At 40.1% G+C, this 14,205-nt stretch overlaps 1 protein-coding gene across 2 annotated transcripts in view; it reads right to left on the reverse strand.

Annotated features, from left to right (window-relative positions):
- Nucleotides 1-11,664: 11,664 nt before the first annotated feature.
- NEK10 (NIMA related kinase 10) overlaps nt 11,665-14,205 on the reverse strand; it is a 103,066-nt gene continuing 100,525 nt past the window's right edge. For both annotated transcript variants that reach the window (XM_084508487.1, XM_084508488.1), the window contains one exon: nt 11,665-12,675. In XM_084508487.1, coding sequence (XP_084364613.1) covers nt 12,624-12,675 — 52 coding nt within the window. In that variant the 3' untranslated portion in view covers nt 11,665-12,623. The remainder of the gene's footprint in view (nt 12,676-14,205) is intronic.

The raw sequence follows: 14,205 nt of genomic DNA on the forward strand, positions 1-14,205 counted from the left end.
TCTCTTCTAGGCTGCTCTCCAGCGTCTCATCGCCCAGTCTGTACATGCAGCCAAGGTTTCCCCGTCCCAGGTGCAGGACCCGGCACTTGCTCTTATTGAACTTCATGCGGTTGGTGATCGCCCAGCTCTCCAACCTGTCCAGATCCCTCTGTAAGGCCTTTACGCCCTCATTTGAGTCCACAACTCCTCCAAGTTTGATGTCATCAGCAAACTTGCTCAAAATACCCTCTATTCCTACATCCAGATCGTTTATAAAAATATTGAAAAGTACCGGCCCTAAAATGGAGCCTTGAGGGACCCCACTGGTGACTGCCCGCCAGCCTGACACAGCCCCATTTACCATAACCCTTTGGGCCCTGCCTGTTAGCCAATTGCTCACCCATCGTATGATGTTTTTATTTAGCTGTATGGTGGACATTTTGTCCAGTAGGATCCTATGGGAAACCGTGTCAAAAGCCTTGCTGAAGTCCAAAAAAATCACATCAGCTGGTTTCCCTTGGTCCACCATACAGGTGATCTTATCATAAAAGGAAATCAGGTTAGTTAGGCAGGACCTACCCTTCACAAACCCATGCTGACTGGGACCAATGACTGCTTTGTCCCCCAGGTGTGCCTCAATAAGTCCGAGAACCAACTTCTCCATGATTTTACCAGGCACTGACGTGAGACTGACAGGCCTGTAATTGCTAGGGTCTTCTTTCTGACCCTTCTTGAAAATCGGCACAACATTTGCCAGCTTCCAGTCTACCGGGACCTCTCCAAATTCCCAGGATCGTTGAAAAATAATTGAAAGAGGTTCCGCGATGACATCCGCCAGCTCTTTCAGCACCCGGGGATGAATCCCATCCGGACCCATGGACTTGTAGGGATCCAGGTGGAGTAGCAAATCCCGCACACGTTCAGGGTCAGTTGGGAGTTTGTCATCCCCACCGTCCCGGCCCTCCAGCTCAGGGCACCCTGGGTCCCGAAGCCCATCATCGGCATTGAAGACAGAGGCAAAGAAGGCGTTAAGCGTCTCTGCTTTGCCTATGTCATCGTCTGTGAGGAGACCTTCCCTATCAAGGAGCGGCCCTATGTATTCTTTAGTTCTCCTTTTTCCATTTACATATCTAAAAAAACCCTTTTTATTTTCTCTCACAGACACAGCCAGCTTCAACTCTAGCTGTGCTTTGGCCACACGAACTTTCTCCCTACAAACACGAACAGCATCCCTGTATTCTTTCCATGACGCCTGGCCCTCCTTCCAGTAGCGAAACACTCTCTGTTTCTGCCTAATCTCCATTAGAACATTCCTGGTCAGCCACGCCGGCCTCCTGCCCCGCCTGCCTGACTTGCGATATTTTGGAATTGCCTGATCTTGTGCTTCTAGGAGGCATCGCTTAAAGAGTGACCAGCACTGGTGGACATCGAGGCCTTCAAGAGCAGTTTCCCAGGGGACCTTCCTGACTAGTTCCCTGAGCAGCCTGAAGTCTGCTTTCCCCATATCTAGGGATGAGGTTTTGGTGGCACTTTTCCTTCTGTCACCATAAATTTTGAACTCAACCACTTCATGGTCGCTATGACCGAGGCGGCCACCAATCACCACATCTCCCACCAGACCCTCTCTGTTTTCTAGCAACAGGTCTAGGAGGGCACGTTTCCTAGTTGGCTCTGTTAGCACCTGCACCAAGAAGTTATCATCTAGGTGCTTCATGAACCTCCTGGACTTGCTCGTGTCAGCCGTGTGGCACTCCCAGTTAACGTCCGGCAAGTTGAATATACCTGATTTTTTTCAGGCTAGTTAGAAGCTTCTGCAGATCACCTATAAGCTCATAAAAGAAATTCAACACCCCCTTTTCCCACTAGTTTTTGTCTTTTTTTTTTTGTTGTTGTTTGTTTTGTTTGCCAGTACTAAGACATTCATGCAATCATTTGCATCAACACCATCTAGGAACAATGACAAAATGCAGCTTTATATCACTACATTTCTGCTTAGGCATTTTAGCTTCAAAAGCAGTGGTGTGAGTAACAGGATTTGAAATGAGTCAAACTCATAGAAACTAAATTTTATCTTACCTTCAGGAACACATAGAAAAGACTCTCTTTTCAAGCAAGTAAATAGTTTTAAGAATGTTCTTATATCTGAGGTCTCCATTTTGAGAGAAGAAAGATGATGACATGGCTAAAATACAAGAAGAATCAAGAGACTTTCATCCTGTGGCTTGGAGTGAAATAGGCCCACAACAGATTCTCAAGAACCTGCTGTTCTTACCCATGATATGAGATGTATCACTCCAAAAAGAAATGCCACCACAGCTTTGGTCCATGGGTAAAGGCCTAAGCTATTGCTAGCTCCTCTTTCTCTGTATAGGTTTTGCATCCTGAAAATGTGTATTATAATCTTATCATTATTTGAGTGCTAAGAGATTTAGTTCATCAATGTTTATAAAGCACTTCAAAGCCTTAGATGGAAAGCTGTATGGGAATGCAAATTACTATCAAGTTCTCCCATATGTACAAAAATACAGTTGTGTCATTTAAACAGAACTGATATTATTGGGTTCTCAAATACAGTAATGATGTTTTAAAACATTTATAATGATTCCTAGTCCTCTTCCTTCCTCCTCCATCTACTTATCCCAGTGTAAAAATCTTCCTCAAATATGAAAGAATATTAAAATGCTCAACAAATCTGAAGGGTTTTTATAAACATACAAATGAATCAAAGGTACAGAATATTAGCCACTACCATTAAGGATATTTAAGCCATAGTGTTTTATTTGGTAATGAAGCAAAGGTAGAATAATTACTGTCAAGCAATTAACACATTTTAGTGAAGAGGAAATGTATAATTTGCTTTAGGAAAAAAACAGTTATATGCTACAGTGATGGTTAAAGAAATTCAGTCCAAAATTCACTGTAGTTTCTTTTGCAGATTATGATGAAACAAGCTTTAGGATACCCTTCAGTATATTTTTTGTTGTTGCTGTTTTCAGTTTCTGTGAATGCAATGCACTGGCTTGTCTCTTCCAAGCAGCAAACAGTGAACATTTGCAGCATGCACTTTTGATAAATAGGAATGAGAACAGACGGGGTAAACACATTTTAAAATGATGGTAACCCCTCATCATTAAATAGAAGATTCAGCTCGTTGCCAAGGATGTTTGGCTGAAGAACTAAGAAAATCCTCTAGATCTTTCTGCAGTGTACAAAAGAACAGTGCAGCTACAGAGAAATACACAAAATCAGTGAACAAACCTTGGAAACAGCATCCTGGCTTGTATAAGAAACAGTGTGGCCAGCAGGGCTAGGGAAGTGATCGTCCCCCTGTGCTCGGCTCTGGTGAGGCTGCACCTCGATTACTGTGTTCAGTTTTGGGCCCCTCACTACAAGAAGGACATCGAGGTACTTGAGCGGGTCCAGAGAAGGGCGACGAAGCTGGTGAGGGGTCTGGAGAACAAGTCCTATGAGGAGCGGCTGAGGGAGCTGGGCTTGTTCAGCCTGGAAAAGAGAAGGCTCAGGGGCAACCTTATTGCTCTCTACAGGTACCTTAAAGGAGGCTGTAGTGAGGTGGGGGTTGGTCTGTTCTCCCACATGCCTGGTGGCAGGATGAGGGGGAATGGGCTTAAGTTGCACCAGGGGAGTTTTAGGTTGGATGTTAGGAAGAACTTCTTTACCAAAAGGGTTGTTAGGCACTGGAATGGGCTGCCCAGGGAAGTGGTGGAGTCACCATCCCTGGAGGTCTTTAAAAGACATTAAGATGTAGAGCTTAGGGATGTGGTTTAGTGGAGGACTGTTAGTGTTAGGTCAGAGGTTGGACCCGATGATCTTGAGGTCTCTTCCAACCTAGAAATTCTGTGATACTGAGAGGGTATTCAAACCATATGTAAAGGAGCATGGGGAACGTCTGTCTCAGAGAAGAGATGACAGATAGGTTAACTTTAATTTAAGCCTAACTGAGGATATCTTTAAAAATAGCTGTCTGCAGTTACAGTGCTACACCTCCCTCATTTATTAATGCCTACACTCTGCAATATAAACCTAATTGCAGAAATAATCCATTCAGCACAGAATAATTTAAGACTAACAGACTGCATTGTAGAGCTCTACAAAAGTCTCTGGGGTTTATTGTGCTGCTGCTGGCTCCTACAGGTCTTCACAAGTGGACCGCTCATACTAACACTGCTAATAGGTGTAACATTGGTCATTCCTGATTCTGCTTGGCACACTGGTGCCTCCAGTTTATTTTTATTGGCTGGATTTGGACCACAAATGAATCACAACAGATACTGAGTACACAACCCTTTAGGCAGATTCTGTGTCATCTGCCCTGGGCCAGAGCACCAGATCTACTACATCAAACTGACACAGTGTGCCAACATTCATCATCCTGTACAATCCCATTTTATCACTACCTACCTGCCTAAGAAAAGGTAAAGAATGAATCATTATGATCAATTTAAAGAAATGTAAGCCTTCAATTCCAGATACTGTTAGTTAAAACATATAATAACTTTCTAAATGAAGTAAATACAATATATAGTTTCAAAGACTTTATAGAGGACTGAGTTTATTGAACATATACATACTACACTGTTGAAGAAACTCAGTTAGAAAGGTACTCTATGGGATAACTTGTGATCTTTTCAGCAGCTAGAAGTTGAACTATTCCTCATGGAGCTCCACTGAAGGAGCCAAGACGGCTAGAAGGGTGCATTCTGCTTAGTTCACAAGGCCGGTGCTCTCTTCCTGACTGCCAGCACTGCAGCGTAGGCTGTACCAGATGCACAGGCAGTGAGTTGTAAGTATTCAGACCACATCTTTGGCAAAGGGGATCATTTCTCCATCCTGCACAATAGATCTCCTGGTTTCAGCTTTTCCTTTTTATCCTACAGTGGCACTGTTTGCTGCTCTGAAAGACAACTAGCTCACCACTTTTTCAGCCATGTGGTCATGCACTCAGAAACTGCAATTCACATTTTGGCAAGCTCTGAAACATTCTCTCTTTTCAAATGAGTATTGCTGATCACACATCAGCCAGACCCTACTGACCACACTTGCATAACATGGCCTTCTTTTCAGAGACATGGGAACATAGCTGCTGTGTTAATTACTTGTACTTCTTGAGTGTAATAAGAGCAGCACATGGGCTACATAAGCAAACATCACTGCATTTTGAGAAGTTCTTATGGCTGCAATCCTATACATCTGCAATATAATACTACCATTGCTAATTTCAGGCCATAAGCTTCATGGTGAATTTGCAAGACTTCTCAGGTTTGCTCTCTGAGCTTGTCTTGACCTCCCCATAGCTTTGTTTTACTTGGCATAGCCAAGACTCCTTTAACTGACCAGGTGTGTCCCACTCATTTGTTTCACTTTTGTTTATCTTTGTACAGTACAACCATAGCTTTAAACAAACCTCTACTCCATGCAGAATAAGATACCTATGACTAGGATAATGATGTAGTATGAAGAGATATAGGTCTGGTCCAGCGGAAGAGGCCTGGAGAAGTAAAGACACAGGATGCAGTGCAGAGGAGTATAGGTATGAGATGACAGGAGATGAGGCAAAGACTTGGCACTGAAGACTACAAACAACTCACCCATGATCAACAACAAAATGCAGACCTGGACAAAACTGAGTCTAGGGGTAACCAAGAGGAAAAACAATTAGTATCCAACACATGTAACATGCGTTATACATTAAAAATTCAGGTGTATCTTGGAGCTGTAGATAACAGCAAAGGTACAAAAGCTTGATACAAAACTAATACAAATTATCCCAGCTGGTGAATTCTGGAGTAAGGAAGAAGGAGCCATAAATATGACCATTATATTCCTCCTGGCACAGGACTCAGATGCTGACAACTCACAGTAACACCCCCACAAGAACAAAGCCACTGAACTTAGGGCACAGAGGAGCAGTGAAAGGGTGGCATAGGCCCCCAGAAATTGGAAGAAGTTAAGTATTTGCAAAGCAATTTTAATTTCATTATTATTCTTTCTTTTTTTTTTTTTTTTTCAGTAACAGATTTAGATTAATAAAGATTTTTGAATTAGACTGCAAAGATTTCAACTGTACAGTTAAAAAAAATGGTGATCTCTATATATGTACACATATGTATATATCTAAAAATTTCCTTTTCTTTGTCCATAAACAAGATTTTGAGTGTAGCAGACTACCAATTCCATAGCTGAGACTAACACCCAACATCATCTATACTTACTATACCAATGGAGATGGAGGCAGACAAAAGACAGTAGTGCAGTAACAGTACATCTAAATTCTGAGCAAAAATGAGTACATCCAGTTACAGCTTAAGTGAAGGAACGCATGCTGGTTGGTGAAATTAAAAACATACTGGAGCTGCCTTGAAAGTAGCGACAGAAGTTGGGCCAAAACATGGCACTGGACAATTAGTTTAATTGAGGAATCAAAATTCTATTGGATGCAAGTTTTTAGTTTGGGAGAAAATCTAAGGACTCTCAGATGTCAAATATTTTAAAATAAGTAGTTCTCTCATTGTGATTCTCACCATCTCCTGTTAAAAACAGCTGAACTGCATTCATATGATTAAGCTTCCTGCAAGTCAAGAAACAAAATGACTCAGAAGACCTTTCTTTCCCAATTACTATTGCCTATCTGGGCAAATTAAACAACAAAACTTTCAGTTCAGAAGATTTTAAATTCAAATCCATGGCTAATTCATACAGTCAAAACCTAACATTCTCATATGGTTTCCTCTTTTTGCCTTTCCTGAGATTCAGAATTGCCAGTTCTTCCCAAAAGCAGGCTAGAATTTCCTACAAATTATATGCATGCTAAAATTGAGTATATTATTCAGTTTGAGAAGGTTAAAGATAAAAGCTTTCTTGGTTTTAGAAAGGAAGGCCTTTCTTCTTTAATTAACATGATTCCATAAGTCCATAAGCTAGTTGTCAAGTTTCTTGGTATGAAATACCAATAATGAGGCAGTAATTCTGTAAGTTGCAATGGCTGTAAGAAACATAATCTCTTAAATATGTTATTCTGTGACTGTAAACAGGAATTCCCATATGGAGTAAAACTGATGATCTGCTGTCAACATTTGATTATTCAGGGATATGACAGGGGACTTGGAAATGATTCAGATAGAGCAAAACATATGTAAATCAGACTACAAAATACACGCACAGTGTATTCTCCTGAGAAACAACTTGTAAGTAGATGACTAAAGAAGGTAGGTGCAAGTATGAATAATAGAAGGCAGAATACTACATAATCTCACGTACTTCACTGCAGCCAAGAAAACTGAAGGACTGGCCTGTGTAAACTACATCTTAGATTAATTCACACATAATCAAAAGTTAGCAGTGCATAGTTAGTACAGTGCCTTTAACATTTTAGTACCAAACTTCATGGAACCTTTTTCAGTTAGCTAAATAATTACATCTACACCTCTTGCTCTGTTTTTTACAAAGGTTACATTAAAGATTACAAGCATACAAGGAAAAACTAAGAGATAATACCTTGAAGGATTCCAGTTATGCACTGAATCAGAACTCAGGATTTGTAGGTCCCATTCTCAACTTTGTTGCTGATTTGCTTAATTGGCTAACTTGTATTTCTTCTCTGTCTTTCCCAAAATATGTTTTATCTATATGTTCTATACAGAATTTCACAGAATCACAGAATTGTCTAAGTTGGAAGAGACCTCAAGATCACCAAGTCCAATCTCTGACCTAATGCTAACAAGTCCTCCACTAAGCCATATCACTGAGCTCTACATCTGAACGTCTTTTAAAGGCATCCAGGGATGGTGACTCCACCACTTCCCTGGGCAGCCTGACATCCCTTCCAGTAATGAAGTTCTTCCTAATATCCAACCTAAACCTCCCGTGAAATGTGTTCGTCTGATTCATGTCAATATGGAACAATGCTAGGGCTGCACGGTATGATGAAATGTGACCTTCTGTCTTACATACCCTTGTAGTTATAAAAGTCTAAGAAAAACAGAGTGGTTAATGTATATAGTTATTGTATCTTGCAAAGGAATTGTGCAGCAATTTGTGTCAATAGGGGATACAAGAACGAAGGGGTTTCAGAATAACTGCAAACTATTATGACTATTGCATGGGACACTGCACAAGTCTCTGACATCCGGCCAAGATGGACAAAGGAGAAGGACAAGGAAAAAGCCTGGGAGGAAGACTACGAGCCTTCAGCACAAGAGACCCCCAGAGGGACCACCAGAGACTGATACACATGTGCCAGTGGGAGGGTTCGGATTCCAGGAACTAATTATAATAATCCTGCCTTTTCTAGAAGCAGTAATGAATATGTATTAGCCTAGGAGCATAAAAACCTGCCGCCTGATGTAACTTGTGTGCGTCTTGCTGGAGCAGAGACTCCCGGCACACCCAGCGCTGTTTGCTTACCTCTATTCATTTAATAAATTGTAAACTTTAATTGCAATCCTATTTGGGACTCAGTCATTTATTACACTTCCCTGGCATAGCTTTAGCCCATTTCCCCTCGTCCTGTCACCAGGTGCGTGGGAGAATAGACTAAACCCCACCTCACTACAGCCTCCTTTAAGGTACCTGTAGAGAGCAATAAGGTCGCCCCTGAGCCTTCTCTTTTCCAGGCTGAACAAGCCCAGCTCCCTCAGCCGCTCCTCGTAGGACTTGTTCTCCAGGCCCCTCACCAGCTTCATTGCCCTTCTCTGGACTCACTCAAGCACCTCAATGTCCTTCTCGTGGCAAGGGGCCCAAAACTGAACACAGTAATCGAGGTGCAGCCTCACCAGAGCCAAGTACAGGGTGACAATCACTTCCCTAGACCCACTGGACACACTGTTTCTTATACAAGCCAGGATGCTGTTGGCCTTCTTGGCCACCTGAGCACACTGCTGGCTCATATTCAGCCCACTATCAACCAATATTCCCAGGTCTTTCTCTGCCAGGCAGCTTTCTAACCACTCAACCATCTTCAGACTTCCAAATCTAGAGGAACACTTTGGCTGCAGCCTAAAAGCCATGTGCACAGAAGCTCCCCCAAGCCAGCCAATCTTCTTCCCATGACCTGCCAGAAAACTGCTGTCCTGGTTTCAGCTAGGATAGAGTTAATTTTCCTCCTAGGAGCTGGTAGGGTGCTATGTTGTGGATTAGGATGAAAAGAGTGTTGATAACACCCCGATGTTTTAATTGTTGCAGAGCAGTGCTTACACCAAGCCAAGGACTTTTCAGCTTCTCGCTCTGTCCTGCCAGCGGGCAGGCTGCGGGTGCAGCAGGAGCTGGGAGGGGACAGACCCAGGACAGCTGACCCAAACTGGCCAAAGGGTTATTCCATACCCTCTGATGTCATGCTAAACAATAGATAGGGGTGGCTAGACGGGATGGGGGGGTGCCGTCTGCTCGGGGATAGGCTGGGCATCGGTCAGCAGGTGGTGAACAATTGCATTGTGCATCACTTATTCCGTACACATTAGTAGTAGCAGTACTATTATGGCTGATATTTTTTTTTTTTCCTGTCTCAATAAACTGTCTCTGTCTCTACCCACAGGCTTCATTTTCCTATTTCTCTCCCCCATCCCAGAGAGTCCTGGTCCCCAGTCCTGGTCATCATTGCTTAGGGCTAAAATCTGTATTTCTTTTCTGTTACGTGAACAGCCAGAGTCTCCACTTCCTTTCTCTGTTGAGTTCAGTGCTGCCTAGTCTTAACATTTTTAGTACTCTCCTTGACCTGCTGGCTAAATTTTTGTATTTAGCCATACTAAAATTATTCATGGCAGAGCTGGCTCTTGTTACTTTACATGCAGTGTAAAATATAATGTACCCTGATTACCAATGGAGGACATCTATGTACTAATTCCTTGAATGAATTGACAGCTAAGATAATCAGACTTCTGTGGCAGTTAATTGCTCTGCCTTCTGTGTTTTCAAACTAAAACCGTAAGTTCCAGTATTACAGATACATGGGTTAGGATTTAATGACGTGCATCCAAGACAGACTATTTTAAGGGCCCACAATAGTGATCTAGATGAGCAAAGAAAAAAAATCTGGACTACTTGCAGCTCTTTCCAGGCCGTATTGCATCACAAACACCATCTACTACAGAAGACATCTTTTGCAACTTATAGTTTAAATCTAATGACATACACAGATATTTCATTTTCACAAAATGATGCCCAAAGGATATTTGTGAACTCCTATTTATAAGAAAATAGCACAAGAGAATAGATATTCTTTGTAGCAAGACTTCACTGGCAAGTCAAAATAAAATAATAGGAAGTATTCTTCATATTTACCCTCAGTAAATTACTCGTATAATTCTATGTGAATATCCATTTTTTAAGCAATTCCTACCTTAATAGTTTGGAAACAATCAAATGACTGGTTTCAACACTGTTCAGAGCAATAAAATATCTGTCTGTGTACACTTAGCATTTCTGACTTTTGATGGTATTGGTGGCATGCTTCATAACACATACAGGAGCACACAGGGTCAACTGAGCCACATTATACAAACTGTCTACCATTTTAATGCAGTCATTTTCCTTATCATTCCACTGATTTGACTGGTGCTGCTTTTAAAATCATTAACAGCACAAGGGCAATGACCACTTTCAAGAAATGCTTTAAAAAAAGTCTCAGCTCTTTTCTACAGCAGCCAGCACATCAGTTCAGTTGCAACCAGGGAGAAAAAAAAATCTCGTTGAACTTCAATAAAGGAAAAGAAAAGGCCACTGATTCTCTGGTTTGATTTGCCTTGGTAGATCCAGCTGTACATGCCACCAATCTACATCCCATCCTGTAGTTACTGGAAAGAAGTTTGCTCTCCTTTGCTAGCCACCGTCTAGTACTCCATCATTTACTGTCAAAAATGAGCACAACATTTGCTTCAAAGTTAACAGCACTATAAATATATTAAGAGAAATATAATAGGAGTCATCATATTAATTTCTAAACAAAAATAATGCCATCACATATGAACACTGTACTATCACATGCATCCAGATAAAAAATAAACAATGCTACTTCAAAACATTCTTGAAAAAAGGTTGAAAGTATTTCTAATGAATTCATTACAGTCTGACTTTTAAAAATTATAAGACATTTCTGCGTAAAGATATTAAAATAGGTTACAATTTTAAGCGTAGACCTGTTTCATACTACATTAAGGAAAATTGATCATGAGAAGTGAAATGCAATTTGAGTAGGACTAGCATATCAACGTTTAGGATAAAAGACCAGTGAAATCAGTTCCAATGGCAGCTATATACAGTGTAGATTTACCTTATAATCCAACAGATTTAACCATACTGTTTTCCCTTTCTCCATTCTAGGAAAAAAGATAAAGATAGCACCTGATGACTTTTTGCATAATACATGTATGTATATGAAAAGAGAGTCCTTTTTCACCACTTCACAATTTGGATTGTAAGTCATGCATTATAGATGAAATAGTACCTTGAATTACTTGAATACCTTGAATAGCAATAATACCTTGAATACTCTTGAGTTGTTAGGAAACGAATGCTAGTTAGCAATTTGTAGTTAAAAACAAAATACTGGAGTTGGGGAAGATGGGGAACAATCTTCGTCAGCCTTTGAAAAGCACAGATTGTACCTCTGTATCAAATTACTTATGAATAATCATATGATGGCCATAACTTTAATAATTTTCAACAATGTCAGCAAGCACTTTCCAGTTATTTTCAACAGTTCAGATTGCCACAGCATCAACTGGGTAGAAAAGCCTTTGTAGTTTATAAGTATTCCTTACTGAATTGTAGACACACACACACACACACACAAAAAAAAACTTCTTGCTGCTACAGTGAGATTTTTCTCTCCATTTAATATAGAGTGAATAAATATTCAAATTCTCAAAGTTCTTTTTAGTGCTACAGTTTTGATTAGCAAAGCATGTATTTCATTTAACCTGTTAATAAATGAATGTGTATATAAAATATATGCATATGACACTTCATATACACATATCTATAAAATTCATGCCTAAACATTGACATATAATATACATACATTTTGAAATAGCTGTAAAAACAGCTATTTTAAAATAACAGTCCTTCCAGGTGCTATGCCAGTTGTAAATAATGACTATTAACATGTCATACAAGCATTAGAATTTGCAACTACCTAAATGCAAGTAAAGAAAATCTAAATATTAAAATCATATTGTCAATGTTTAATCTGTTTCTAATTTTCATACAGGGAACCTACGTATATTTTCTGTCTGGTGATATTGCAAAGCTTTTTTCTTCCCTTGGAAGACATGAGTGGATATAAATAAGTCTACAGGCTTTGAACTATGAAAAACTTCACTATGCATCAATTCTTTAAAAAAAAAAAAAAAAAATAGAAGGTACGTACTGCTGGGACTCATGTTTTCCTCATAATGTATAAACCTGGAAGCATTGTTCACAGGGTTCTGTGTAAAGTGCTTATGCTGTAAACAAAGCTAAGGTTAACAGTATCATCCTGAAAAATCACAAGGTTTCTTGAAGCTGTCCAACACTTGAATTCCTTCTCATTGCTATTTAACGAGCAAAATTTGCCCCCTTTGGTAATCAGACAGCATCAGCTGAAACACAGGCAGTTTGACTTTACTAGAAACAGTTCTGAACTCTGTTCAGAATTATGAGTTCTCTTCTTTTGCTGGATAGTCCTTCGTTGGATAGTAGAAATACCTGTGGGGGAAAAGAAGCTAGTTAATATGTGTGGGAACTAAAAATTCCCTGCTACTCACACTCACCAGGCCTGGGATCAATCTCTGCACTATCAGCAGAAAGCTACCATGCTATGACTATAACGCACAATTGAAGGAACCTCATAAGTCTATCCAAATAAATATTTTATTTCAGAATTTAGAACAGAGTTTGATGCAGAAATTTCTGTGTGAAATTCTATCATTTATGCTATACACAGGGATTTAGTTTGCCTAATGATCCTCTGACTCAAAATTTATGGACTTGTCTGCACTGCATACAAATAGAATTAGAGCAGCATGGTGCAAAGGTCTCCCACAGCTAATCAATGAGGCCCGAATGCAACATACTGCATCTGCAGGCCAGTGTTAACTTATGCTGCTGATGTAACACCTCCAGAGACTTCAACATAATGGAGAATTAGCTGAAAGAAAGTCTTTAACATCACTTCCTTCTCCTCTTCTAATTCCTTTCTAGAATGGTACACAGAAAATTAGCACAGAAAATGTTCGAGCCACTTCTTTTGACTTTATAGAGATGAAGACTACCTCAGAATCAGGTTGAATTATATTATTAGAATTATCCTGTTAACATATGTAAAAGACTTCATCTCATAAATGGTGCTGCAAGAAAGTAAAATAGGTGTTTCCCTTTTGTCTCTATTTCAAAAGCAAAACCTCTTCAGAACATTTTCCTTGACATAAGTTTACAGCAAGTATAACCCAGATATCCAAAGCCCTTTCATACGTGCCTCTATACAAACAGCCTCTCAGGATGCAGAGCATTACATTGATTACTGAAGTACTGAAAGATACAGCAGTGTTCAAGTAATGAGGAAATGAAACGTATTAAAAATAACTTCTGCTACATTTAAATCCCTAGCTGAAAGGTCATTATTTAAGATGGAAAACACATAAGAGAAAACACACAGACAAAAGGCTGACAGCAAAATTTCATTCAGCCCCATATGTGGATAACATAATAATTAATGAGACACTGTATCTGTGCAAAAAATAGGATGTAGTCACACCCCAAAAATATTTACCATGTTTCAGAAGAGTACTTTCTATACCTTTCTTCAATCACAGCTTCTGCAATATAGTTAATAATAATACTTAACATAAAGGTTTGTGTGTGTTGTTTCCTAATTTTTTCACCATAAAAGAACCCCTCTCCAGGCTTTTTGTTGTGATATCACCCACACAAGTCATCTACAAGACAGAAACTATTAACTGCAATGCGCAGACTCCGTCATTAAGTTAATAAATAGCTTCTAGCCTGTATGGGTAGCTATCCTCACATGAGGACCAGCACCAGATGATGATGACACATGCTCTTTTCTGACAACATAAGAAAAGACACTGCACTTGAGTGCACCAGTTGCCAGAGGCTCAACGTTCTGTCTCAGCTTTTGAACTTGCCTGCTTTTCTGCATGGCTCTTTTGTAGGCCTATGTTTTCTATCATCTGGCTTTACTGAAAACCATTCTATTCACCTGGTCTGTCCCAGCCA

Source organism: Aythya ferina, assembly GCF_964211825.1.
Source record: "Aythya ferina genome assembly, chromosome: 2".
NCBI lineage: Eukaryota > Metazoa > Chordata > Aves > Anseriformes > Anatidae > Aythya > Aythya ferina.